This window comes from Gadus chalcogrammus, chromosome 23, assembly GCF_026213295.1.
Source record: "Gadus chalcogrammus isolate NIFS_2021 chromosome 23, NIFS_Gcha_1.0, whole genome shotgun sequence".
Lineage (NCBI taxonomy): Eukaryota > Metazoa > Chordata > Actinopteri > Gadiformes > Gadidae > Gadus > Gadus chalcogrammus.
In genome coordinates, this window is record NC_079434.1 from 6,522,095 (window position 1) to 6,547,273 (window position 25,179).

General features: G+C 46.0%; 1 protein-coding gene across 1 annotated transcript; it reads left to right on the forward strand.

Moving 5' to 3' along the window:
• Positions 1–4,856: 4,856 nt before the first annotated feature.
• Positions 4,857–23,937, forward strand: tmtopsb (teleost multiple tissue opsin b). Its single transcript, XM_056584786.1, has 4 exons — positions 4,857–5,214; positions 11,156–11,484; positions 14,948–15,181; positions 23,351–23,937. Exons 1-4 carry the CDS (start codon positions 4,857–4,859, stop codon positions 23,624–23,626), a joined length of 1,197 nt encoding a protein of 398 aa, XP_056440761.1. The 3' UTR covers positions 23,627–23,937.
• Positions 23,938–25,179: the final 1,242 nt, after the last annotated feature.

Here is a 25,179-nt window from a genome sequence, read left to right on the forward strand (position 1 = left end):
GTCACTCCTCATCTGACACTCCTCACCTGTCACTCCTCAACCTGTCACTCCTCCACTTCTCACTCCTCCACCTGTCGCCCCTCTTCCTCCAGTCGTCACTCCTCATCTGACACTCCTCACCTGTCACTCCTCAACCTGTCACTCCTCCACTTCTCACTCCTCCACCTGTCGCCCCTCTTCCTCCAGTCGTCACTCCTCATCTGACACTCCTCACCTGTCGCTCCTCCACTTCTCACTTCTCCACATGTCACTCCTCCACCTGTCACTCATCCACCTGTCACTCCTCCACATGTCACTCCTCACCTGTCAGTCCACCACCTGTCACTCCTCACCTGTCACTCCTCCACCTGTCACTCCTCCACCTGTCACTCCTCCACCTGTCACTCCTCTACCTGTCACTCATCCACCTGTCACTCCTCCACCTGTCACTCCTCCACCTGTCACTCCTCCACCTACCACTCCTCACCTATCACTCCTCAACCTGTCCCTCCTCACCTGTCACTCCTCACCTGTCACTCCTCACCTGACACACCTCCACCTGTCACTCCTCACCTGTCACTCCTCCACCTGTCACTCCTCCACCTGTCCTACCTTCACTCTCCTGATAAGATGATGCATGATATTTACATAATGTAATACTGGCTTGGTAAATTATCACTTATGAGGTTGCCTGGTCCTTCTGTTGTATAACACTAACCTTTTAATGTTCTTTTTTGGTGGCATTAAGTTTAAATTTATGTTACGGTTGACAACTGGGGAGTTCAAACGTTACAAAGCTGGGACTGAGGTTAACAATAAACAGAGACTCCATCTGCCAGCTGCTGGAATAGATGCTAGTCTTGAAGTCTATTTTTACCCATGTCATTGATGAAGGGCATGGAACAAGCTGTTTTTGAAGAAAGTACGTAGCCTCTGTGGGTACATCGATAAATAAAATAAGAGTGTATAGGTCAGTTGTTGCATATTGCAGGGGTGGAGGGGGGGATGCGTTCTTGTTAAATCTGTTCCTAATATCTTTGTCCTTATCCCACTGTTTCTTTATCCCGCTGTAGGCATCATGATGCACCCCCATATCATACACAATGACATCTGTAGTTATGCTATAGGGCCCCCAGTTACAAAGAAAAATCTGTCCCCGACAACACCACCTCTGGGCCCCTCATGCACAGACTATACACCTCTTGTTTTCTGTGCATCTTCTCGCTAGTTTCAATTTGCCGAGTTTTGGACGAGTTTTTAGTCGAGGTAGAAAAATACAGAGTGGGGACAGACCCAAGACGCTGTTGATTCAAAGACGCCAAAAGAGAACAATTTGGGCGTTCAGTTGGAAGATTTGAAATGAAAACGTTGGTGAGAAATTACTCGCATGAAGTGCATGAACAATCCACTAGTGTTCATTTGACACATTAATGAAAAATCATATAAAGCCGATTACCCTATATCTCCTACATGTTCCTCTTGTGTAAGTTAATTATTAATTTGCTATTGTTTGTGTGTGTTTGTGCGTGTGTGTCTATACCGTCCACCCACATAATAGACTGAGATGGAGTGTAGAACGAGAAGGCTGGACGTTGGAAGTGAGGAAGAGAGAGAGAGAGAGAGAGAGAGAGAGAGAGAGAGAGAGAGAGAGAGAGAGAGAGAGAGAGAGAGAGAGAGAGAGAGAGAGAGAGAGAGAGAGAGAGAGAGAGAGAGAGAGAGAGAGAGAGAGAGAGAGAGAGAGAGAGAGAGAGAGAGAGAGAGAGAGAGAGAGAGAGAGATTGTGTGTGTTGCGGAGCCAAGAGCATTGATTGTCAATTTTGTATGTTAAATTACCTTCCTGACCTCTGAACAAGGTACACACACACACACACACACACACACACACACACACACACACACACACACACACACACACACACACACACACACACACACACACACACACACACACACACACACACACACATTGACACACTCACAGTAGATGATTACACATAACATAAGCATAACATAACATATCCTCCATATTGTTTGTAGAAAATTAGTGTATTTCCTTCCACTAAGTCATAATAGATTAACACAACTGTTGATTAATGCAATCAAATACAATACAAAACTGTTCCTACACGCCTAATACAAATGCAAATACCACAAGGCGTCGGCTATGACTGAAGGTAAGTGTTACTGCATTATAAGCATCATATCATTAAACTCATTATTTTTGAATGATGCTATATATACTGTATAAGTATGTATCTTCTTTATTTCTGTATTCAGTTCCAAGATGGCCGCCAGGTAACAAAATGGCCGCCAGGTAACCAAATGGCCAGTGGGGTTGACGGTCATCCCAGAGTGTTTGAAGCACATTAGGTTTTGAGTGTGTGCATGCGTGTGATGGATGCTGAGGTGTTGCGTGTGTGTCCGTGTGTCTGTGTGAGTAGGACACGCTCTCTCCCTGGTTGATGGATCAATTCCCAGAGAATTGCTAAGCATTTAAAGGGGAACCCGAGAATTAAACTCCACTAATTCATTAAGTTTCTGCCGGCCACCCACCGCCCACTCTTGCGGGATTCTCGGGTTAGTTCTGGGTTCCAATTTCAGCCTCTGCGGCAGCTCTGCTTGCGTCGGTTCGGTATTCCCTTTTTCCTCCAAGATGCGCTAGGGGAGTCGAAACAGCGACCAATCGACCCATAAAGTGTTATAGACCCATCACAATGACTCTTACCCTGTTATATTAAGGTAAATTATGCGGTTCAATTGAGATGTGAAGCGAACGCAACTCCGATCCAGTTCTAAAAATAATACTCCCTCTTTTTTTTTAACAGGTACCCGCTCAGACGCACACATTAGTGGAATTATGGTTTGATTAGGGGGAACTCCAAGACTATCAGCACATTGTCAGACCGTCGGGTTAAAATGAGTCGTGGCTCTGCATGGACCAAAAAGGAGACGGAATGTATATTGGATAATTGGACAGACACCCACATAAAACCTATGCTTGAAAACAGACGTAAAAAATGTCGATGCATTTAACCCATTCAGCACCAGGATGAGGGAGAAGGAGTTTGAACGGTCCGCAACAACAAGTCAATATCAGCACACGAGTGCAGCCCGCTGGATAATTGTGATTATTTATTTTCACAGACGCTTTCCCCCACTTTTTTATATTTACCACTTTACCCCGTCCCAAAACTTTTTGTTTGGTGAATGAACGATCTTTGCTCACATGTGCGTTGTTGACAAATTCTGGTTGCGATTGCAATGTGAAAAGGAACCGCACCAAACCAAAAAAAGTATACGCCCTAAATATACTTTTTAGGATGTAATCGCAAATTCTGTACAGAAACTGATTATTTTATGTTGATATATTTTCCACTTTTAACAGCTGATAAAGAAACTGAAATGGGAAAATTGGTCAATTCTGTTGGTCATAAACATTCAACGAGACTTGGGCCTGACGCATCCAGCCATTTGGAACAGGAGAATACATGCTTGTTTAGTAAGCAGGATTTGATGCCGCATTCCTACACTTATAAAATGCAATTCAATGTGAAAGTAATCCAATTATTCAGAATACAATACTCAGATTCAGTGATGTAACGGAATACGTTACATATTACATTTTTGGGCATGTATTCTGTATTCTGTAATTGGATACATTTTAATAGTATCCTCCCAACGCTGCTCATACTTTCTCACATGCTCTCTAGTTCTCTCTCTCTCTCTCTCTCTCTCTCTCTCTCTCTCTCTCTCTCTCTCTCTCTCTCTCTCTCTCTCTCTCTCTCTCTCTCTCTCTCTCTCTCTCTCTCTCTCTCTCTCTCTCTCTCTCTCTCTCTCTCACACACACACACACAATCTATCTCTCCCTCACTCTTTCTCTCTCTCCCTCCCACTCTCTCTCTCGTACACTCTCTATCTATCTCTCTCCCTCTCTTGCAATGTCTCTCTCCCTGTTTCTTGCTCTCTCAGTCCTGCTCTCTCGTGCCTTCGCAATGTGTGAAGCAGACTCGTATGTGTCACTGACATGTAACTCGCACCTTCACTCGCTCACTACGGGAACAATTATGTGGTGAAGGCCTTCATATTATGTCTAAAAGAACACTTATTATAATAGGTGACGTCAAAAAGTAGGAGCTGTCAGAATGGGACTTGCCATTGTACATGTTCCATTCAAATTCTACCTTTAATTATGGATCATATCTAAATATCTATTCTATATACAAATAATATTTTCAGTTACTCTACTACACGCTACTAAATGCACTTACTTGAATAAGCCTACAGTTAATGTATTTGCTTCATCCTGTATGCTGAAAGCACTTTTCTGCAAAGCTGCAATAGAAAGTGCTATCTTGATACATGCTATATTTCAGTCACAACCTTATAGTTAAAAAATATATTTTGGAGATTAACTTTATTTTCCCAATCTAAAACATACATAGCGCACGCACACTTGCGCGCGCACACCGCGCCACAATGTTTGTTGGTTTGTGTGTGTTTGCGTGCAGCGGGCTAGGATGGGGGTCGGGGGTGGGGGCAAACTGTCTACTCCTTTGCGCGCGCCTCGCCTTGCAAGAAGGTCGGCGATAAAAGCACATTATCGAAACAGGAATTGCACGGGGGACCCTGCGCACGAGGCAGAGGAGGGCTTGGCCTCACAAAACACAGTCTCGCGGTTCCTTTCCTCCTAACCTCCACTCAAGACTTCCTCCCCGGAACCAGAGCACTTTAAGTTAACACTTTGGAAACCGGGGAACCGCGTGCGTCCTCTCTGTTCTCGCACTTTTACCACACCGCTCACGCTGTTACCCGAATCGAATGGTTCAGTTTCGCGGCAAACGTGGGGGCAGAATGTGAGCTCGCGCGTCGTGAACGGCATGATCGTGTCCAATGCGAGCTTCGGCTGCCCGAGCTGTCCCGCGCTAGGAGACGGAGATGTCGGTGGTGGCGGCGGCGGCACGGGCTCTCTCACGCGCACGGGACAACTGGTGGTTGCCGTGTGTCTTGGGGTCATCGGCACCTTAGGGTTCCTCAACAACTTCATCGTTATCACTTTGTTCTGCCGCTACCGGACGCTGCGCTCACCCATCAACTGCATGCTCGTGAGCATCTCGGTGAGCGACCTGCTCGTGAGCGTGCTGGGAACGCCGTTCAGCTTCGCGGCGAGCGCCCAGGGCCGGTGGCTGATTGGACGCAGCGGCTGCGTTTGGTACGGGTTCGTTAACGCGTGTTTGGGTAAGTTAATTCTTTTGATTGATCGTTCACTTCGCATTCAAATTAAAGCTACTATTTATTTTTGAGCAGGCTCGCTCATTTGATCACTGTTGGATTTTAAGAAAATAACGCGCTCTTGGCGGACGGTTTGCATTTAAAGGTGTGAAGTGCCACGTGCTTTCTTGTCAGTTCAAAAAACTTACCGAAGAGGAGCGAATGAAAGCTGTTGCTCCAAATTGGAAAACTTAAAACCGAAAAATGTTCTTATAGCAGTACGGCTATGGTATACAATTTGTGACTCATAAAGTAAAACACCCTTTCTACACATATGTGGACACAATATGGAGCTATAGCATTTGTAAGCAAAGGCTAATTAGATAGTGTTGACAACAGACAGAAAATGTCCCACTATAATATGTTATGAAATGTGGTACCATAAGGGGCGTGCGTCAAAGTGTCTTGATTAGGTAATCAAGAGTTAGCCTTTCAAGCACTACTGGTCTTGACGGCAACCATCGATTTGTTGAACCAAATGAAAAATTAAAGCCTAATTTAAAGGCTACTTTTTCACATATGTTTGCTGTTCTCAGAAAATCGGAAGTCATTATTGAATTAAAAATAATGTAATAAAAAATTGACTTTAATTGATGTCGACCTCAGATAGACCACAGTTCTTGAGGTGTATGTGTGGCTTTTGTGGTCACTGCTGAGGATGCCACCAATTTCGTTTTTTTCAGTGTTTGCTAGTGGCTCGACACACTCGTGGAGAGCCAGGCTCCTATCTTAAATTGCAGATGCTTTAAGAGAGGAAACCCCATGGTCTCCCACCACCTAGCATGCCCCAGGACATGTTGGTGGTGGCAGACACAAACCCTAAGCCATAGCAAGAAACAGAAGGTTTTGTGTAGCAATGCAAATCAGTTGTAGAGTATATACTGCAATTTATATTATTTTTCTTGTTCTGTTGCTTAAATGTGTTTGTTTCTTCAGACACAACAACTTCTAAATAAAACATATTGAATAGAGATTAAAATTATACCACCCCCTTGTTATACAACCCAGTGTGTGTGTGATTAGCCATTTCAAGCCGTCTGAAAATCTCCCCTTCCCTGTGCCTTAATTACATCACAAGTGGGCTTGTCCACCTCGATGTTTACAGATCAGTCTACCAGCCTACCCAGTAGACTGTGGCAAATGTTGCTTATTTATCTATCATGAATCTAGGTGGACACTTCCACTTGTCATGGCACTAATGCACATTAAAAGGGCGATTTCCAAACGGCTTGTAATGGCTGATCACACTCACACCTTGCACTTTAAAAGAGGAAATTCCCTTCTGACATAAAATAGGGTTAGGGTTAGGGTTGCTTTTGCTGAAAGTGATTTTCAACATTGTTGATGATAAGGTTACAAAGTTACTTCAACACCTTTGCTTCCCGTCAACATTGAGTTTAAGTTAGATTGCTATAATTATAGGCTGATTAGCATTTTCACTGTTAAGGGTCAAAACATTCCTGTTGGTGAAAGCCTTGACAGGTAAGATCATAGAATAACATAAAATCAATGTCACAGTTTTATGAAAATCTAAAAAATACCACTTTTAGCCCTTATTGACCCTGGTGACCCAGATTCTGCAGAAATATCTGTTCAACCTCCAAACAACCTCAAAATGTGCGTGTTTGTGTCTCTTTCATCGATCACATGGATGGAGCGCAGGGAGAGGAACTCATGCACGAGTCGATTTCAATCAGGTGAAAAAGAGGTCCATTTGTTCAGGTCGGCTGGTTTCAATAATAGGAAACTGACGTTGTATGAATAGTTAAATGTTTCCTGGATTCTGCTGTATTCTTCCAGCCAATACAGGACTCGGTATTCTTGGTCCGACCTGTGGGCTCCCTGCAGGCTACGGGCTCCCTCCCCACCCTGGCCCCAGACCAGGGTGTTCGTTGTTGACTTAGGCTCTGTTCATTATAATTGGCTCACTGGACATGTCTGGACGGAGGCCGGGCTGGTGACTGGTGGCCGTGTCCAGCTCATTTGCTAATCCGCTAATGGTCCCGGGTGCTCCGGTTATGCCTCGGCGACGGTTCGATCGCAACGCCCGGGCTGTGCTCTGTGGCGGGGAAATTGGGAGGCGTGTCATCGGGTCAATGGGGTACGATATCTATCTATCTGTCAGTCTAACTGGCAGAAGGGAATGGTGTGTGTGTGTGTGTGTGTGTGTGTGTGTGTGTGTGTGTGTGTGTGTGTGTGTGTGTGTGTGTGTGTGTGTGTGTGTGTGTGTGTGTGTGTGTGTGTGTGTGTGTGTGTGTGTGTGAGAGAGAGAGAGAGAGAGAGAGAGAGAGAGAGAGAGAGAGAGAGAGAGAGAGAGAGAGAGAGAGAGAGAGAGAGAGAGAGAGAGAGAGAGAGAGAGAGAGAGAGAGAGAGAGAGAGAGAGAGAGAGAGAGAGAGAGAGAGAGAGAGAGAGAGAGAGAGAGAGAGAGAGCCTCTCATTGAAAGCCCCCAATATGAGTACATTATACTTAGATACAGACAATGCTTCATTCTAATAGGACGATGGCGTTTATCATATTGAGATTATTTACTGTTTCGTGGTTTATTGTGGAATTGTCGCTTAAAGGCAATATTGCATTTGTTATCAAACCATTGTAGCCGTCTCTCCTGGCTTCAGTAATTCATCCGTTAACATTTGTCAGAATTACTTTGTTGTGTTGCTGATTCTGCCTTAAAGCATTTTGTGTAAGTGCGCCTTCCACAAACGTAAACTATAGCAATATATCACTATGTTCTTTGTGATAAGACATTTTGTAAAGTACTTGCATGGCGATTCACTATTATGTTGTCGACAGGTACTAACCGACACATGTTGATTCACAAAGATGGACATGCTATATTGCCCTTGTTTACATTTGTGGCAGGCGAATGCACACTAAGTGCTCCTCAGCAGAATCTGAACAAGGAACTCATTTGTCATCAATTGCATACCCCGGAATTTGATGAGAGTAAAGTACTCCAAAACACTCAAAAACGTTTTATTGTGATGAATGCCACTCTTTGTGTTGCAATGGCTCAACGCTATTGTCATCGTCCCTGCTTTGACACATGACAGATTTTAACAGACGTGATGGCAAAATAATCTGAAGAGTGCAGATTAACAGACAATTATGAAATTAAGACGATTTGTGTGTACTCTTTTTTTCCAATACAATTTTGTTGAATTGTAATACAATTCCATTCATAGTCATCCCAAACACCCTTACCTCCACAGCCTCCACTTCAAGCAAAGGACATTGTAGAACACATAGCCATTGTCCAAATGGACCTTTATTGATTCAGCATGCACAGAATGATAGAAGAGAGATGTGGAAAAAACAGCATGCAAGGCTCGTCACTACTACATGTATCATGATGAACGTGAACATTTCATATGAACACAATATTTCTAGCTTCTAGATTTGTTCTCGGTTCCTGGAACGGGGCTCCATTGGTGTACATTCATGTTTAGAATGGAAGCACTGTTAACATCTCTTACAAGTTCATGAGTTCTGCCTAAGGTTTAATTTACACAAACCCAGACGGAGAATCATCCACTTAATATCAACCTTCAGTCATTTTTTTTACTAATTTAAAGATAAATGACTTAAGCCGTCTTTTACTGTAAACCCCAGCACACTCGTTGCTATAACAACATTTCCTGTTGTCTGCTGAGCTGCGTTAAATTGTTTTGTCTTCAGTGTAAACTAGGTCCTACATTATAGAACACATAGCCATATAGGGAAAGAAGATACATATTCTAAGGTGCCTTTTTAATTAACAAATGATTGAAGCAATCAACTTGACTCATCTTCAGCATCTATTAGATAAGACAGCCCAGACTGGTGATCTTCCCTTTGCGTAATGGCCCTTTTTGAGCGAAAGCAGCCTGATCATTTGACGGTGGTCAATGCAAAAATCAAGGTCTTAGCCAATTGAATGGCTTACAATAAGCATACCATGGTGCTTTTTAGCTATAGACCCCAAATCTATGACCATTCAGGCAAACAATCACGTGTAGTCGTATTTGTGAAGGTGCATTCGGAGGTTGTATTCACGATGTTGAGTTGTCCTCGAAAATAGACGAAAGTAAAAACATTTAATCAGAAAATAATGGTAAATAAATGCTATTTTTCATTGTCATCATGCAAACTTAAGTGATTCTTTTTTCTTTGGCGTCACATTCAGAACATGTGAAAATGTAGTTTTGTGAATATGTTCTTTGAGTGCAAGTTATCACTTTTTATTCAAGTCAATAAGCTCATGCATTATGCAACTTAATCACCCCATATATATCCCCACATGGACATACCTGGAACTTTCTCAGACACATTGCATGATGTGTAATACCATCAACAGGGATGTGCCTGCGTCTGGCAGGACATTTAGTGCCGGAACGTAGCATAACAACGTCATTATTCCTGGTTGATATCTCCCGAAATGTCCTCTCATTCACTCTCCCTTCAGTTAAGCTTTGCTTCCGTATGCTTTTTAGTGAAGCTCTCAAGCCAAACGTTATCATGAGTAGATCTTTTGCTATTTTAACAAGATCTTTGTGCCAGCCATTATCTAAGGATAGTCCCATTCTGCCCAGTCTACAAAAGGATCCTGTTCAACCCTAACCGCTGAGTGGCTGCTGCCTCCAGACGGTCACGCACTGCACTCCACAGAGGGTACAGTCTAGTCGCGGAGACATCCCCAGGCGCTTCCTACCAGACCCCTGATTCCCAGCTCAATGGTCCTCAACGAGCACTAATCTCTTGATGCGGCGTGATGCACACTAATAGATTGATGTAACAGACAGACGTTGATGGGGATAAAACAAATGTGTGGGGGAGCAGACGCAACATTGGGGATGTTGGGGAATTCTTGACGCCAGTGGCCTTCACACTGATGAAAGGCAACTTGTCCTGAAATGTGTTTCTATGCATGTGTTGCACACTGCATTAACTCCTCATAAATGTGTTGAAGTTAGGGTTCGTAATATATTCATGAACTCTTTCTCCTCCTTTACCTCCTCGTCTTCTTCCTCTTCCTTCTCATCCTACTCAACCCTTACCTCCCACCTCATCTACCTACTATATCGCCTTCTCTCCTCCCTCTCCCTCCTCCTCCTCAATCTTCACCTCCACCTCCTCCTCTCCCTCTTCCTCCTCTCTGATCCTCCCCATCCTTTCCCTCTGCCCCGTCTTCCTTTCCCTCCCCCTGCTCTCCATCCTCTTCCTCTTTCTCCCAACTCTCTCTTTTTTTCCCTTTCTCCTCTTCCTCCCCACATCCTCTCCATCATCCACCTCCTCACCTCCTTCTCCTCCCTCCTCTTCTCGCTCCTCCTCCTCTCCCTCCTCCTCCCCCTCTTACTTGCCCATCCTCTCCCTCACCTGTCTCCTCCTCCTCCTCCTCTCCCTCCTCCTCCTCCTCCTCCTCCTCTCCCTCTTCCTCCTCCCTCCTCCTCCTCCTCCATCCTCCAACTCGCCCTCCACCTCCCTCCTCTCCCTCCTCCTGCTCCCTCCTCCTCCTCCTCTCCCTCCTCCTGCTCCCTCCTCCTCCTCCTCTCCCTCCTCCTGCTCCCTCCTCCTCCTCCTCTCCCTCCTCCTCCTCCTCTATCTCCTCCACCTCCCCCTCCACCTCCTCCTCCTCCTCCTCCACCTCCCCCTCTCCCTCCTCCTCTCCCTCCCCCTCCACCTCTATCTCCCCCTCCACCTCCCCCTCCTCTATCTCCTCCACCTCCCCCTCCACCTCCCCCTCCTCTCCCTCCTCCTCCACCTCTATCTCCTCCACCTCCCCCTCTCCCTCCTCCTCTATCTCCTCCACCTCCCACTCCAACTCCACCTCCTCCTCCACCTCCTCCTCCACCTCCCCATCCTCCCCCTCCACCTCCCCCTCCTCTATCTCCTCCACCTCCCCCTCCACCTCCCCCCTCCTCTCCCAGGCATCGTGTCTCTGATCACGCTGGCGGTGCTGTCGTACGAGCGCCTCTGCACCATCCTGGGCACCGCCGCCGCCGACTCCCGCAGCTACAGCCCCGCCCTGCTGGGCATCTGCTTCTCCTGGCTGTACGCCGTGGCCTGGACCGTGCCCCCGCTGCTGGGCTGGAGCAGCTACGGCCCCGAGGGCCCCGGCGTCTCCTGCTCCGTGGACTGGCGCACGCAGACGGCCAACAACGTGTCCTACATCCTGTGTCTGTTCCTGTTCTGCCTGGTGCTGCCCTTTGCCGTCATCCTGTACTGCTACGGCCGCCTTCTGCTCGCCGTCCGTCAGGTGAGCGGGGGCACGGCGTGTCGTGACGTCGTGGTGCGTTCGGTCACGTCGGTGTCCGACGACGTGATGCGATGTGACGTCACGAAATGTCACGTCACTTTGCGATTCGTTGCGTCGAGGCACCTGAGGTCATGTTTAAGTCGTGCAAGGCTATTTTGTGGGCTGTTGCATTCTGTTGCGTCACTTTTCTTAGGTAAAACTGAATATATCCAGGCATTTCTGTTTGTTTCTGTGTGCATGTGTGTGTGTGTGTGTGTGTGTGTGTGTGTCTGTGTAAAAGTTTGATTGCAAAAGGAATAGTGTGAAATTGGATGTCAACTTTTTCTTCTGATGATGTCCTTATTTGCACACACTGTCTCTCTCTCTCTCTCTCTCTCTCTCTCTCTCTCTCTCTCTCTCTCTCTCTCTCTCTCTCTCTCTCTCTCTCTCTCTCTCTCTCTCTCTCTCTCTCTCTCTCTCTCTCTCTCTCTCTCTCTCTCTCTCTCTCTCTCTCTCAACCTCTCACTTTATCTCTGTGATATCTATGTGTGTATCTCTCTATCTCTCACCTGGGACTACATGTGTGTTAATGGACTTGAGAGAGCTGGAGAGAGGGACCGAGAGAAGCAGTGAGCGAGAGGCAGGTCAGGGCTCATGGGAGTGGTGGCTTCTTCTTCGGTGATTTAGACGCCATGCTTGGTTTCACACAAACACTCAAATCATTCAATTTGTTCCAATCCTCAGGGTAGTTCTAGCATGAACTGTCCTATCCCCCTAGTGTGTGTGTGTGTGTGTGTGTGTGTGTGTGTGTGTGTGTGTGTGTGTGTGTGTGTGTGCGTGTGCGTGTGCGTGTGTGTGTGTGCGGGTAAGGTGGAAAGAATAGGGTCACAACTATGCCTCTTTCTAAAATTGAACATACAATTTGGCATGCATGCTTCATGACGCCACATTTTACAGTGTCAAACATGCAGTTGTAGTCAAAATGCCGCATTGCACGGCCTTTTGCTACACATTTCCACTTTAGTAAACGTGGTATTTAATGCGTTAAACAGCGCGTTAAATACAGCGTTTTAATCAAGGTAAAATGAGCTCCTCTTCTGGATTTTCGCAGGCAGTAATTAGGAACCTTCTTCCCACACGATATCCAAAGTCGAGGGCACAGCGGCCCGTGGCTGATCTCTGTACCGTCAGCCGCGGTCCCTTCACTCCACCACACCGTGTTGCCGTTCTGCGTGGCAGAGAGTGCCCTGTGTACCCAGGAGAAATCAAAGACAGCCCAAACACAGGAGAGATAAAAGGAGAAGAGAAGAGGGGGAGCGAGTAGAGAGTGTTTGCAGTGGAGTGGAAAGAGAGTGGTGTGTGTGTGTGTGTGTGTGTGTGTGTGTGTGTGTGTGTGTGTGTGTGTGTGTGTGTGTGTGTGTGTGTGTGTGTGTGTGTGTGTGTGTGTGTGTGTGTGTGTGTGTGTGTGTGTGTGTGCTTTTTTTAAGGTAAAGAAACAATTTCCCTTTATTTATTTATTAAGTAAAACAATCAAAAGGTGTCAGACGTTTACTTCAGTGTTTGCATTTGCTGCAACAGATTCAGCACTCTCACTTTCACAGCACTCTTCTCAGCGTTCCTATAGAAAACGTTATGGTTCAATAGAGAACCATATATAAAGTTCTCAATAGAACTATACTTATAAAACACAAAGCATCTCTTTGTCTCTGGCAGACTTGTGCATGGACTCATTCATTTATTGATGTATTCATTTCATATTCTGTATACGTTCATTTATACGTATTGATAGACAGAGTTTGATAGACGGAGACTATTTATTGATAGACTATATATTGACATACTGTACGTATCTTCACAGATTCACTCTTTCAGAAAACCAGCATAGATATCCAGCGCAAGCTGCTCAGTGTTTTACTTTATATTTGTATTTATTTACTTATTACTTTATTTCTAATTATGTTTTTGTATTCATGTTACTATTTGTATTCTTGGTTTGGTTCTGTACTCTTACTCTTACTCTCATGGCTGTTGCTCCCATGACTTCTGAATCTCCCCCTCTGGAGATGAATAAAGGTTGATCTTATTTGTCTCTTCTTCTCCATGCATTCCCACGGTCTAAATAAAGCGCTAGAACACCACTCTGCGTCTGAATCAGGCAGGGGGGAGGATGGCTATCTGCAGCGACGCTGTGTCGCTCGGCGGGGGGGCTATCCTCCGCTCCTCCACCACCACCGTCACCCCTCCCCGATCCATCTCTCACACGAGCCCTCCCCAGGAAGGGATGTGTGCGTCTCACATCACGGAGGACAGGATAAACTCCACTGCCAGGAGCCACTTCATCACTATAGTCGCTGCGTTGTCACACTAAATGTTTACCAAAGAAGGCTTGAAGTATTGCAATGCATATACTGCGTCTTGTCTTTTTATGTGAGGTGTGTTGGCGGATCAATGTATGGCGGGGAAAAAATAAGAAGAAGGCGAGATCAATGAATCACCTGAATTCATTGATTCTAATCAATCACCCGAACAGCGCTGTGGAGTGATTACCGCATCCGATCCGTTCTTTGCTCATGTGTCATTCGATCTTACATAGTACACGCCTCACATGATCCAAGATTTAATACAGCGAAAAACTGATTGGGATTTTTAAAGTGCAAGGTGTTTGGATACGCTGTAAAAGAACGTGAACCAAAGCATGTTTCTCTCTATTTATATCTCTCCTAATCCTTCCTCTTTTCCTTAATTCCTCCATCCTTACTCCCTCCCTCTGCCTTTCTCCCCCCTCTCTCCCTTCTCCATTTCTCTTTCCCTCACCCTCCCCATTTCTCTCCACCCAATCCCCTCATTCTCCTTATTCCCTTGTTCGCTCACCTCATCAAATCCTTCCCTTTCCACTTCTCCCTCCCTTTCTCCCCCTCCCTCCCTCTCCCACTCTCTCTCCTCCCTCCCTCCATCTCCCTCTCTCTCTCCCCCTCTCACCCTCTCTCTCTCCCCTTCTCTCTCCACTTTCCTTCCCTCTCCACCTCTCCCTCCCCTCTCCCCCCATCTCTCTCCCCCTCTCCCCCTCCCCCTCTCTCTCCACCTCTCTCTCTCCCCTCTCCCTCTCTCTCCCCCTCTCTCTCTCCCGCTCTCTCTCCCCCCCCCACTCCCTCTCTCCACCTCTCTCTCCCCTCTCCCCTTCTCTCTCTCTCTCTCCCCCTCTCTCTCCCTCTCTCCCCCTCTTTCTCCCCCTCTCTCCCTCCCTCTCTCTCTCCCCTCTCCCTCTCTCTCCCCCTCTCTCCCTCCCTCTCTCTCTCCCCTCTCCCTCTCTCTCCCCTCTCCCCTTCTCTCTCCCTCTCTCCCCCTCTCTCTCCCTCTCTCCCCCTCTCCCCTCTCCCTCTCTCTCCCCCTCACTCTCTCCCTCTCTTCCCCCTCTCTCTCCCTCTCTCCCCCCTCCCTCACTCTCTCCCTCTCTCCCCCCTCCCTCCCCCTCTGCCCCCGCCAGGTGAGCCGTGTCAGCACGCCGCTGAGCCGTCGGCGGGAGCAGCGGGTGTTGCTGATGGTGGTTACCATGGTGAGCTGCTACCTGCTGTGCTGGCTGCCCTACGGGGTGGTGGCCCTGTTGTCAACGTTCGGCCCCCGGGACGCGGTGGGGCCCGTGGTGAGCGTGGTGCCCTCGCTGCTGGCCAAGAGCTCCACCGTGGTCAACCCCATCATCTACATATTCATGAACAAACAGGTGAGTGCGCCCTCGCTCCCTCTGTGTGTCTGTGTCTACCTCGCTATACCGCTCGTTAAAGGTAATTGGTTTTCTCTCTCTCCCTCTCGCTGTCTCTCCCTGTATCTGTGTCTCTCCGCTCTCCCACTCGGATTCAGCTCTGAAAAGAGGGCTAGATAGACACTAATTGATGGTTAGTGTTTCTCTCTCTCTCTTGCTCTCTCTCTCTCTCTCTCTCTCTTGCTCTCTCTCTCTCTCTCTCTTGCTCTCTCTCTTTCTCTCTCTCTCTCTCTCTCTCTCTCTCTCTCTCTCTCTCTCTCTCTCTCTCTCTCTCTCTCTCTCTCTCTCTCTCTCTCTCTCTCTCTCTGACCTTACTCTACAGCTCACTTTAGTATTCCTGAGGGAGACAAGAGAGTCTATGGGTTTGCGCTCTCTCCCTCTCTCTCTCTCTCTCTCTCTTTCTCTCTCTCTCTCTCTCTCTCTCTCTCTCTCTCTCTCTCTCTCTCTCTCTCTCTCTCTCTCTCTCTCTCTCTCTCTCTCTCTCTCTCTCTCTCCCCCTCCGTCTATCTTTATCTACTTCTTGTTTAAAGCTCTATTAAATTGTAACAAGTCGTTTTGCCGATTTTCAAAGAGCTACTGGTTTTAGTTCCGTCTGCAGCTGATTTCTCTCAATGTTTGGGTCGATGATTCTCTCTCTATCTTTCTCTTTCCTCCCCCTTTCTTTCTCTTACTGTTCCTCTCTCTACCTTCATAAGGGGATAGGCTGCTGTTAGATTTCACAGCAGTAGAAGTGATCAGGTTTTTAGAAGAAAGTTCAAGTCCTGTAGTGTTAACGCCTGCTCCTCTGGATCCTGCTTGTTCAGCTTGCTAGAGGTTCCTCTAGGGCTGTGTTGAAAGCCTGAACACTGACCCCAAATGCCAGGGGAGGAGACTTCAAAATGTCACCTGGCAGATTCATCTTATTCGGACTACCCGTGAGCCAATCTGTCCTTGTCTTGTCGTTCTAGTCAAGTGAAGGTTTTTTTCATGCAAAAACATGCAAGATAAAAGACATATATGGGGTGTTACATGTATGAAAACATAAAAAATAGGATAACATATAAGATGAGACAGTTTAACAATAAAAAGGAATAGAATAAGTATTTTCAAAGAAATAATTGGTTTTAATGGGAGGGAGTGAAGAGAAGTCAAACTCGGAGCGTTGTGTTCAAACCTGTTATTTGATTTTAGCTAAGACTCAGCAGCATTTGGATTAAGTTTGAGTATATTAAATAACTGCTTTGTCAGTCCATCAAAAAAGTGCATTACAATAATCTAGTCTTCTGGAAAATCATATCTGAATGCTAAATACTGGATACAATTAGCAAATCCCTTCTGTGTTCCCTTTCTATTTCGGTGCACACTCGCTGCCCTCAGGCTCGAGTGCAAAAGTAATCAAACTTTGAGATGAAGACACCCCCTGCAGCAGAACAGAAGTTCTTTAACCAGTGGTGGAGACTGGAGAGTCGGCTAAACGTTCAGACAATTGGGAAAGAAAGAGCTAGAATGGGGCCGACATAAGAAGACATCTTCCCAATTGTGTAGCACAGTAACTAAAGGTCTTGTGGGGTCTGCTGTCATTTCGAGCCATGACATCATTCATTTCATGGATGGACCAATATTTTCAAAGGAAATGTCGACTATCGACAGAAAACAACACCCAGGGGAGTTAAATGCTTAAAGAGCCAGTGAGCCCAAAACACTTTGTTTCTGTTTTAAACCTGGTCATTTGTCTTATATGACTGACCGTCACCATGGTAATTCTATCCCATTTTTTAAAAAATTAAAAAATCCTATGTTCTTGCCATTCTCCCAAAAACATTCCTGACTAAGGGGCTCCGGTGGCGCGGTTTGTCTAGAAGTGTGGCGCTCTGTCTGGGCAGCGGTTGACTGCGTTGTGCACAAGAAAGTTGAGCTTTTCGGAATCTTATTGTATAGCGCTTCGGCGTGTGTGGGTAGTGAAGCCCCGTCTGAGAGGCGATTTATTTTAAATGAACCCATCCAAGTAAGGGTTAGGCTTCCCGGACATATATGGCATAACATTACGTTGTGTGGCGGATTTCATATACAACATCGATCATTATAACTCTAATAACAGTTACACAACGACGGTACTAAAAAGGTATCATAGGGTTGGCATGGGTCGTAACCATGGGGATAACACGCCCCCCTCTTTCCTAAAACTCTCAGCCCAAAACCCTTTTTTCCTTACCACATAGTGTTTACGAAATACCTCAGAAACAGTGCGTTCCCTGCTCCTTAACCACGGATTCACCTATGATCAAAACTCCCAGATTGCTGCTTACTAAACGGCTGGTTTTGGCGGAAGCTTGCCTGTGGTTCCGACCAGTAGAGCTAGGTTAGCATTAGCCTTGGCCGCGCTCTGCAGACCCCGTGCTGCAGCAGCTTCTTGGCCGGAGGGGACCGAGGCGGGGCAGAGAGCAGGACACCAGCCGGAGCCTCTGGATATCATTGGCGTCGTGGCAGGATCTCCGGTGGTGGTGAACCACACCATCGAGGGGCGCTCGTCAAAAGGAGAGAGACAGCTCTGGAGCTAGAGCTGCGGCGCAGCGATCTGTGCCTCGTGGAATCGCATTAGATATAACCCAGCGATTTCCGTCAGCACAGCACAGCCTAATGCACAGCAACACGCCTTTGACGCGTGTTGAAGGCGATGGGAGTAAAAGCAACCAAAGAACCAACTCCAACTCAGAGGCATCGTCCTGGGAAACATAGAAGGAAAGGCAGGGTTTCTTGCTGAACTGCTTTTCTCTGAGAGAGAGAGAGAGAGAGAGAGAGAGAGAGAGAGAGAGAGAGAGAGAGAGAGAGAGAGAGAGAGAGAGAGAGAGAGAGAGAGAGAGAGAGAGAGAGAGAGAGAGAGAGAGAGAGAGAGAGAGAGAGAGAGAGAGAGAGAGAGAGGGGGGGAGGGAGGGAGGGAGGGAGGGGGAGAGAGAGAGAGAGAGAGAGAGAGAGAGAGAGAGAGAGAGAGACCTTAATTAATGAGGCCCGGGTAGACCCGCCAGCAGATAGGTCGACTGTATCGAGGTGTTTCCCCTTCCCTGGTAGACAGGTGGACTCTGGACACCTCCTACCAAGGCGGGTCTGCCACTGGACAGGGGAACAAGATGAGCTGCAAGATGGAGACTATGTTGGGGAAGAAGTAAACAGTAAAACTCGAAAGACATGGATATTTTAAAGCACATAAGACGGAAGCCCACTGCCGCTGACAAGAGAGGGTGAAGTACTTAGAACAGCCAAACATAAGACTAACAAGTAGCGGTGTTAACATTCGTCTCAAGGGCCGTGCCATGAATAAATCATGCTTACTGTAATGAAACAGGCCCTTGATGAATCAGAGTCAACAAGCTGAATAATTAGAAAGAAGAGAATTGGCATGGGTAATTTTAACCCAGAGTCGAATCGCTCTCTCACTCTCCCTCTCTTGTGAGATAATGTCAGACACATTTGGTTTGTCCAAATGTTACTTTCGGTTTTTTGTTTGTGTTTTTGTGTTTTTGCCTTTTTCTCCTTGTCTTGTTCAAGATATTTATCTTTCTAACCCTTTTCCATCCATCCATCCATCCATCTATCTTTCTGCCTGCTCTTTTGTCTAACGGTCAGCCTTTCTTTCCTTCTCCATCTTTCATTATCTGTATCCTCCCAACACTAATCTCTTTATATAATATTCAATTCATCCATGCTTGATTTTATGATCCTCATGCCTTGCTAAGGTCACCATTAAGAGCAAGGTGTCTAATTAACACAGTTAAATTAGTGCAGCCGACCAGAAAAAGTAAATCTCAACTTAACCAATCCAAACTAAACGCAGCCAAATTTAACTAAACTATGAACAAGGCTGAACTGTAAGCAACATTTGACTATAAACTAAAGTAAATAAAGTCAGTGTACTGGTAGAGATAGATATATATAGTCATAATAGTGTGGACATTTCCCACTGTTTCTAATATGCTTCCTTGTCTTTCGATTAGTCGACCTGGTTTGATTAGATTGGTATGCCAGATCGGCCAGACTGAAGTAATGGTGTGTTCGAGATGCATCGTACACCACCCGCACAAATTGTTCTTGTGACAAGATTTCCTGGCTTGTAGCACTTATAGCGCTTCCGTTTGTCTTTGTGGGCATCGCTACATGGCGAGTTGGGGAACAACAGTCATTGGCGAGTCATTGTTATTGCATTTAAAATTTACATTACTTAAAATGACCAACGACCGTGGCAGAAATAAAAAGAAAATACTTCTCATTACAGGTGTAGCCATCCTTGTTTGTCAAATACGGTCAACCTCTCAGAATCCAAGCTACTATGACCAAAACAGGGTCTGCCTCTGTGAAATGTCGCAGGAAAGCTGCACTTTGAAACTAGTGGAAACTACACACACACACACACACACACACACAAACGCACGCACACGCACACGCACACGCACATGCACACACTAACACGCACACACTAACACACACACACACACACACACACACACCCTTTTATAAGAACATGACTGTACAAGATGGACTAAAAAGGGTGATAAAGGGGAGAGTTGCAGCTTATCTGGCAACTTAGTGACCAGACGGTTCGGTTTGAAACAAGGAACAAAACAATTAATTTGACAAAGTGCAGCATTGAATGCAATAAAATAAAAATGCAATAAATGAAAAAAATCGCAAAACGGCAATTTGTCTTCTTTGGTATTTATGCAGTGCGTATGAAAGCACTTTTATGAAGTTCATCTCCCACGCTATTTTCCTGGAGACGAAAAGTAAAATTGACCTTTAAGAAATTAAAGCCAAAATGTCAATGCTAGAAACACATGAGCCCAAGACGGAGAGAGAGCAATAGATGATACTAATCAGAAGATAGGGAAAAGGACAGGGGAAAAAGGAAAGGAACTGAGAGGCATATGAATGGTGCAGGGAGGAGGGAAGGCAGGGGAGACATTTAAGGAATATGAGTATTGGAGATAACTGAAGTAAATATTAAATATCATTTCAATGGAGGCGATAAGGCGGGACCCAGGTGAAGGTTACCAAGGTGGACGGCGGGGAGAGAAGAAATAACATTTAATCTGCATAAGGAAGGCAGCCTTTTGATCACGATGTCGTAAGGGAAGTTTAATATTCTGTGGCTCTGACCTTTTCTCACTTCACTCGTGTTCGCAAAAACACACACACACACACACACAAACATACGCACACACACACACACACACACACACACACATACGCACACACACGTTTAACCCTCTTTGATCTCTGTTGAACCACAGCCTTGCTATTACAGCGACCGGGATGGTTGCCTCCCCTGCTTTTAAGTGACTCTTAAGCTCGACTCTGACTCTAGCGGCGAACCTTCTGAAACGTTGAGAAGTTTCACTTCTCAAAGTGTGCATGAATAACGCGTGCATGCAGGCACGTACGTCCACACGCCCCCACACACGCACACCCAGATCTGTGTGACCCTTTCAGTCTTCAGTTCCTCCCAGCCCATGAGCATGGCAAAGGTGTGTTGAGGCGAGTTGAAGACTTTAAGTGCTGTGCGGAGTTGAACCTGAGCCACGTGTGTGTGTGTGTCTAGCTCAATGGTAATGCTAAAATACCCTTAGCCTTCGAGGTGTGGATGATGAGGTGTGATTTCCAATCCTGACGTCCCTGATGATGTTTGGATAGCGTTGCTCTCTCTCTCTCTCTCTCTCTCTCTCTCTCTCTCTCTCTCTCTCTCTCTCTCTCTCTCTCTCTCTCTCTCTCTCTCCCCCTCTGATGATGTCACACACTAAAGGAGCTGTGTGTGTGAGTGTGTGTGCATGGAGTCGATGGCCGTGTCCACCCTCGACATGACAGAAGGGGAGGACGATCAGGCTGGTGCAGGGATGCTCCCATCACACTCCCAGACGCCACGCTGTCATGGAGACGGACCTGTTGTCTGGGTTTTTCCTTTTAATGATAAAGACAAGCCTCTTTCAGACTTCAGATGTTTTGATTTCTAGAAGCACTTTAACCTGTACATGATTTACATTCAGAAGGTTTTACACGCACACACACACACACACATACACACACAAATACACACACACACACAAATACACACACACACAAATACACACACACACACACACACACAAACACACACACACACACACACACACACACACAAACACACACACACACACACACACACACACACACACACACACACACACACACACACACACACACACACACACACACACACACACACACACACACACACACACACACACACACACACATACACAATGGTGGGCTGTGCTCCCACCTAGCTTTTCTGTGGTGAAGCTCAGGGGATAATCCCCCTTTTCTCTCATCCCTTCATCTGAGACCCCTCATCCCTCCATCATCCCAGACTAATCCAATGACCTTCACTGTCCTTCTCTCTTCCCATCTCTGAATCTTCCTAGGTCTCAGTCTAGGACTCTCTCTCTCTCTCTCTCTCTCTCTCTCTCTCTCTCTCTCTCTCTCTCTCTCTCTCTCTCTCTCTCTCTCTCTCTCTCTCTCAGAGAAAAGATACATTAAAGGTACTTGTATCTGTTGAAACATACTTTATTGTCCTGCCTGTCTGTCTACCTACCCTGCAGCCTTCGTGCTCTCTGCCCGGCCTTTCATTGCACATGAGCGGAGTCCTCCAAAGGGCTTGGCTGACCTATTGCTAAAGCTAGCGAGAAGTATTTTATTCAGGGAGTGGATTAGAAGGGAGGCCTGAAGGGAGGTCTGGAATTATTTCACTCAGATACCTTAACAATAAATCGTACTCTGGTTTCTCCAAACTGGCTACTCCACCTTTTACTGTGAGTTCCTTTTATACTACCAACGTGCAGGCTCCATACATATACAATTCCACTTCTCACAGATTCACGTCGTGAAGGGTCCACAATGTGGGCAAGTTTGACTAGAGTAGCAGTTTTTTAGTTACAAGACAATTTATTTATTTTTCTGATGCAATACATATATCTTATTTAGAAAATTGGGGTTTTGATTGGGTTGCGGAAAAAAATGATCTCGGGTCTGCTGTGGGCCGCCCACGTTTTCTTTGAGATAGGAAAGTGGTCCTCGAGGTAAAAGAGTTGGAGTAGAGGCTGGTTTTGTCCCGTGGCACTCTGGGAAAATGTAGCAGTACTATAAGTATACGTGGACAATGGAAGTATACTAAGTACACTACGTTTATCCAGAGGTGCTTGCTGTCTGCTGGCTTGACATGGAGGCACGACAACATAATGACATGGAACGAGATTCACCAAACTAGGAAAGGGCTGCTTAAGGGAGAGTGTCCATAAAAGTTTTTTCTCTGGCAGCGCTGTCAAAGAGTTGGCGAGTAAGTGCAGGTGCTGCGACAGAGAAAACTGTTTGCAATTGGTTCTGGTTTCTTAGACGACAATATCTTGACAATTTCTATGACAAGATAGCATCACTCTATTTGTATCTATTTGAAATTGTTTTTCACCATTAAAAACCCTCTCTCTTGTGATATAATAGCGTCTGATATATCATTAAGCTCAGAATAGACACCACCAGAAATAGCTGTTCTGAAAAGCTCTGATCTTTCCCACTGGTAGCCCTCGCTGCCTCTCAGTGCGTCCGCACCATAGGCCGTCTGCACGGAGCAAATTAACAGAACACGTGATGTGAACACAAGCCCTGACACAGCGTTTCACAGCCTCGGGGTCGGGACCCCCATCTCTCTGTCCACTGATAGCCATACGGGCTGGCGGGGGATTGAGGAGTTATAGGCTATAGATAGTCGATGGCACGCCTGTGAGTCAACTTTAAAGAGGTGAAGGTCTGAAAAGACCTGGCCGCGAGCGAACCACCGCTCGCCCCTCAGTGTGGCGCAGTGGTGGTAGGGTTGAAACCATGAACCTGTGGAAGCAGGTTCTGGACTTAAAGTCCGGACTTATAAAGGAAGTCACGCTCCCAAAGAGGTTGGGCACTGTACTGGACTAAGAAGTCCTCTTAGACACCAATACGGCAATGGTAACTGTACGGTAATGGAAACTGTGTATGTGTTTCTTTATGTCTTATGTGTTTGCGTGTATGTGTCTTTTTTTGTGTGTGCGTTGACGTGCATGTGTCTTCACGTGCATGCGTGTGTGTGCGTGCATGCAGTTCTACAGGTTCTTCCGGGCCTTCCTGAGTTGCTCCGTGCCCCAGCGGGGTTCCAGCTACAAAACGTCGAGGTCCGTGCACACGGGTCGCCGTGGCAACAACAAAACCCGCCAGTTCTCGGGCCCGCCCCAGTCACTGGCTCCGCCCACTCACCCATCCGACCAAGACACCTCCGAGAGAGCCAATCACGTACCGGCATTCAAGGTGGCATCCCAGGGTTCCACGGGTACGGTTGCCAGGCCTAAGGTGAACCTGGTGGCATACTACAGGGAGTAGAGCGAGGAGCTGATGAAACTGCTGGAAAAACAATAGAGGGTTTCCTTGTTTTTTAAAATCTCAGCGGGGAGCATGTGCAACCGGGGAACAATCTTTCAATTAAAACAGGAGAGCGCCTTCACCAGGAACAGGAGGGGCCCCAGCGGGAGCGCGGTGTGTGCCTGAAGATGAGAGGACATTTTGGGAAGCGCTTGTTCTCCGCTGATTATGGAGTAATGGGAACACCCGGCGCATTGGGTGTAAGGAAGAGGGCCCCCCTGTTGAGTGTAAATGGGTCAAAAGCTCATCATCGCTAGCTCTCTGTGAAGCTAATTATTAATTCCTTTTTCCCTAGAGAACAGCTCATTGAAGGAACATATAATTCCGTTTTCATGACTTTGGGTAAGAAGGGGAGGGTAGCGCTTTATGTGTGGGAAGATCGTCTTGAAATGTGTAGAGTTTTACTACACTGTTGGCCGCCCGTCTGAACTGTCACATTCAGAAGTTACCGTTTCTTGAACTGCATAGGATTTTGAAAAAATATTTAAGGGAAAGAAAATAGATAGAGGTAGCATCCGTGGGATTAAAAAATACAAATCTAGTTTTTTTATTAAAAAAATTGGTTGACATTAATGAAGCACATTTCACAGTGTATAGCTTAGAGTAGCTGTTCTAACTAATTGCTGTTATTTTGGCCATCAGAGGAAAAATAATTAACCATTTTTTGGCAAGAGGAGCAACATATCCGGGTTCATGAATTAAAAAAAGTTTGGTGAACAAAAACATAGCATATTGGAATTAAACCCTTAACTGGGATTTGATACATTTTTCATGGAATTAATGTCGAAGACGCAATGTGTGTCAACTCAAGATCATCATCAAAGGGCCAAGAATTACCATGTTCATTAGCTCGCTACTAGCATGTTAGCAGCAAACCCAGAAATATGCACTGCAGCACTTTAAAACGCCTCAAAGGAACAGATTGAGAGACGCAGGCCAAATTGCATTCGCTCCACCTCAATAATGCAATTACTAGATGGAGGAGAAATATGGTACAAACATCCACAAAATTAGGTCAAGCATCCTCATGCTGGATGGAGTGTTGAGTTATGGAACTGAATAGTTCCCCCTGGAGGCACAGGGTCCTGATTAACTGTTAATTGTTGTAATCATGTATTAAATACCTCAATTGAGGATGGGAAACTGCTCAATCAAGTATTTTGTCATGACTGTACTCGTTACATTTCTGTTGTACTATGTACTATGTTTAAATGATCTGTGATGACAGGTTTTAGACAGGAGAAAATAATTCACTACTGATGTTTTCATGCATTGCTCCAAATCTACTCTAACGAAAGAGAAAATACAAAATACAAACACCAAGAATTAGAGCTGCATGGAAATGAACTGACATGGTAAGTCTTGAAAAAACTTGGAACATTTTAGTTTTTTTTTAAACCCTTCAAGTTCTTCTGTGTAAGTATGTCAGCAAAACAAAATACCAACAGTCCTACACAGATCAGGCCAGACTTCCCTTCAGCGGCCATCTTGGTTCTGAATGCTAGCTGCGGGTG

Bases quoted from the DNA above. Each gene is read 5' to 3' on its own strand.
- tmtopsb (XM_056584786.1), top strand. From the start codon at position 4,857: ATGATCGTGTCCAATGCGAGCTTCGGCTGCCCGAGCTGTCCCGCGCTA. The intron at 11,485-14,947 runs GTGAGCGGGGGC...TGCCCCCGCCAG, and splicing joins TTCTGCTCGCCGTCCGTCAG to GTGAGCCGTGTCAGCACGCC. The intron at 15,182-23,350 runs GTGAGTGCGCCC...GCGTGCATGCAG, and splicing joins ACATATTCATGAACAAACAG to TTCTACAGGTTCTTCCGGGC.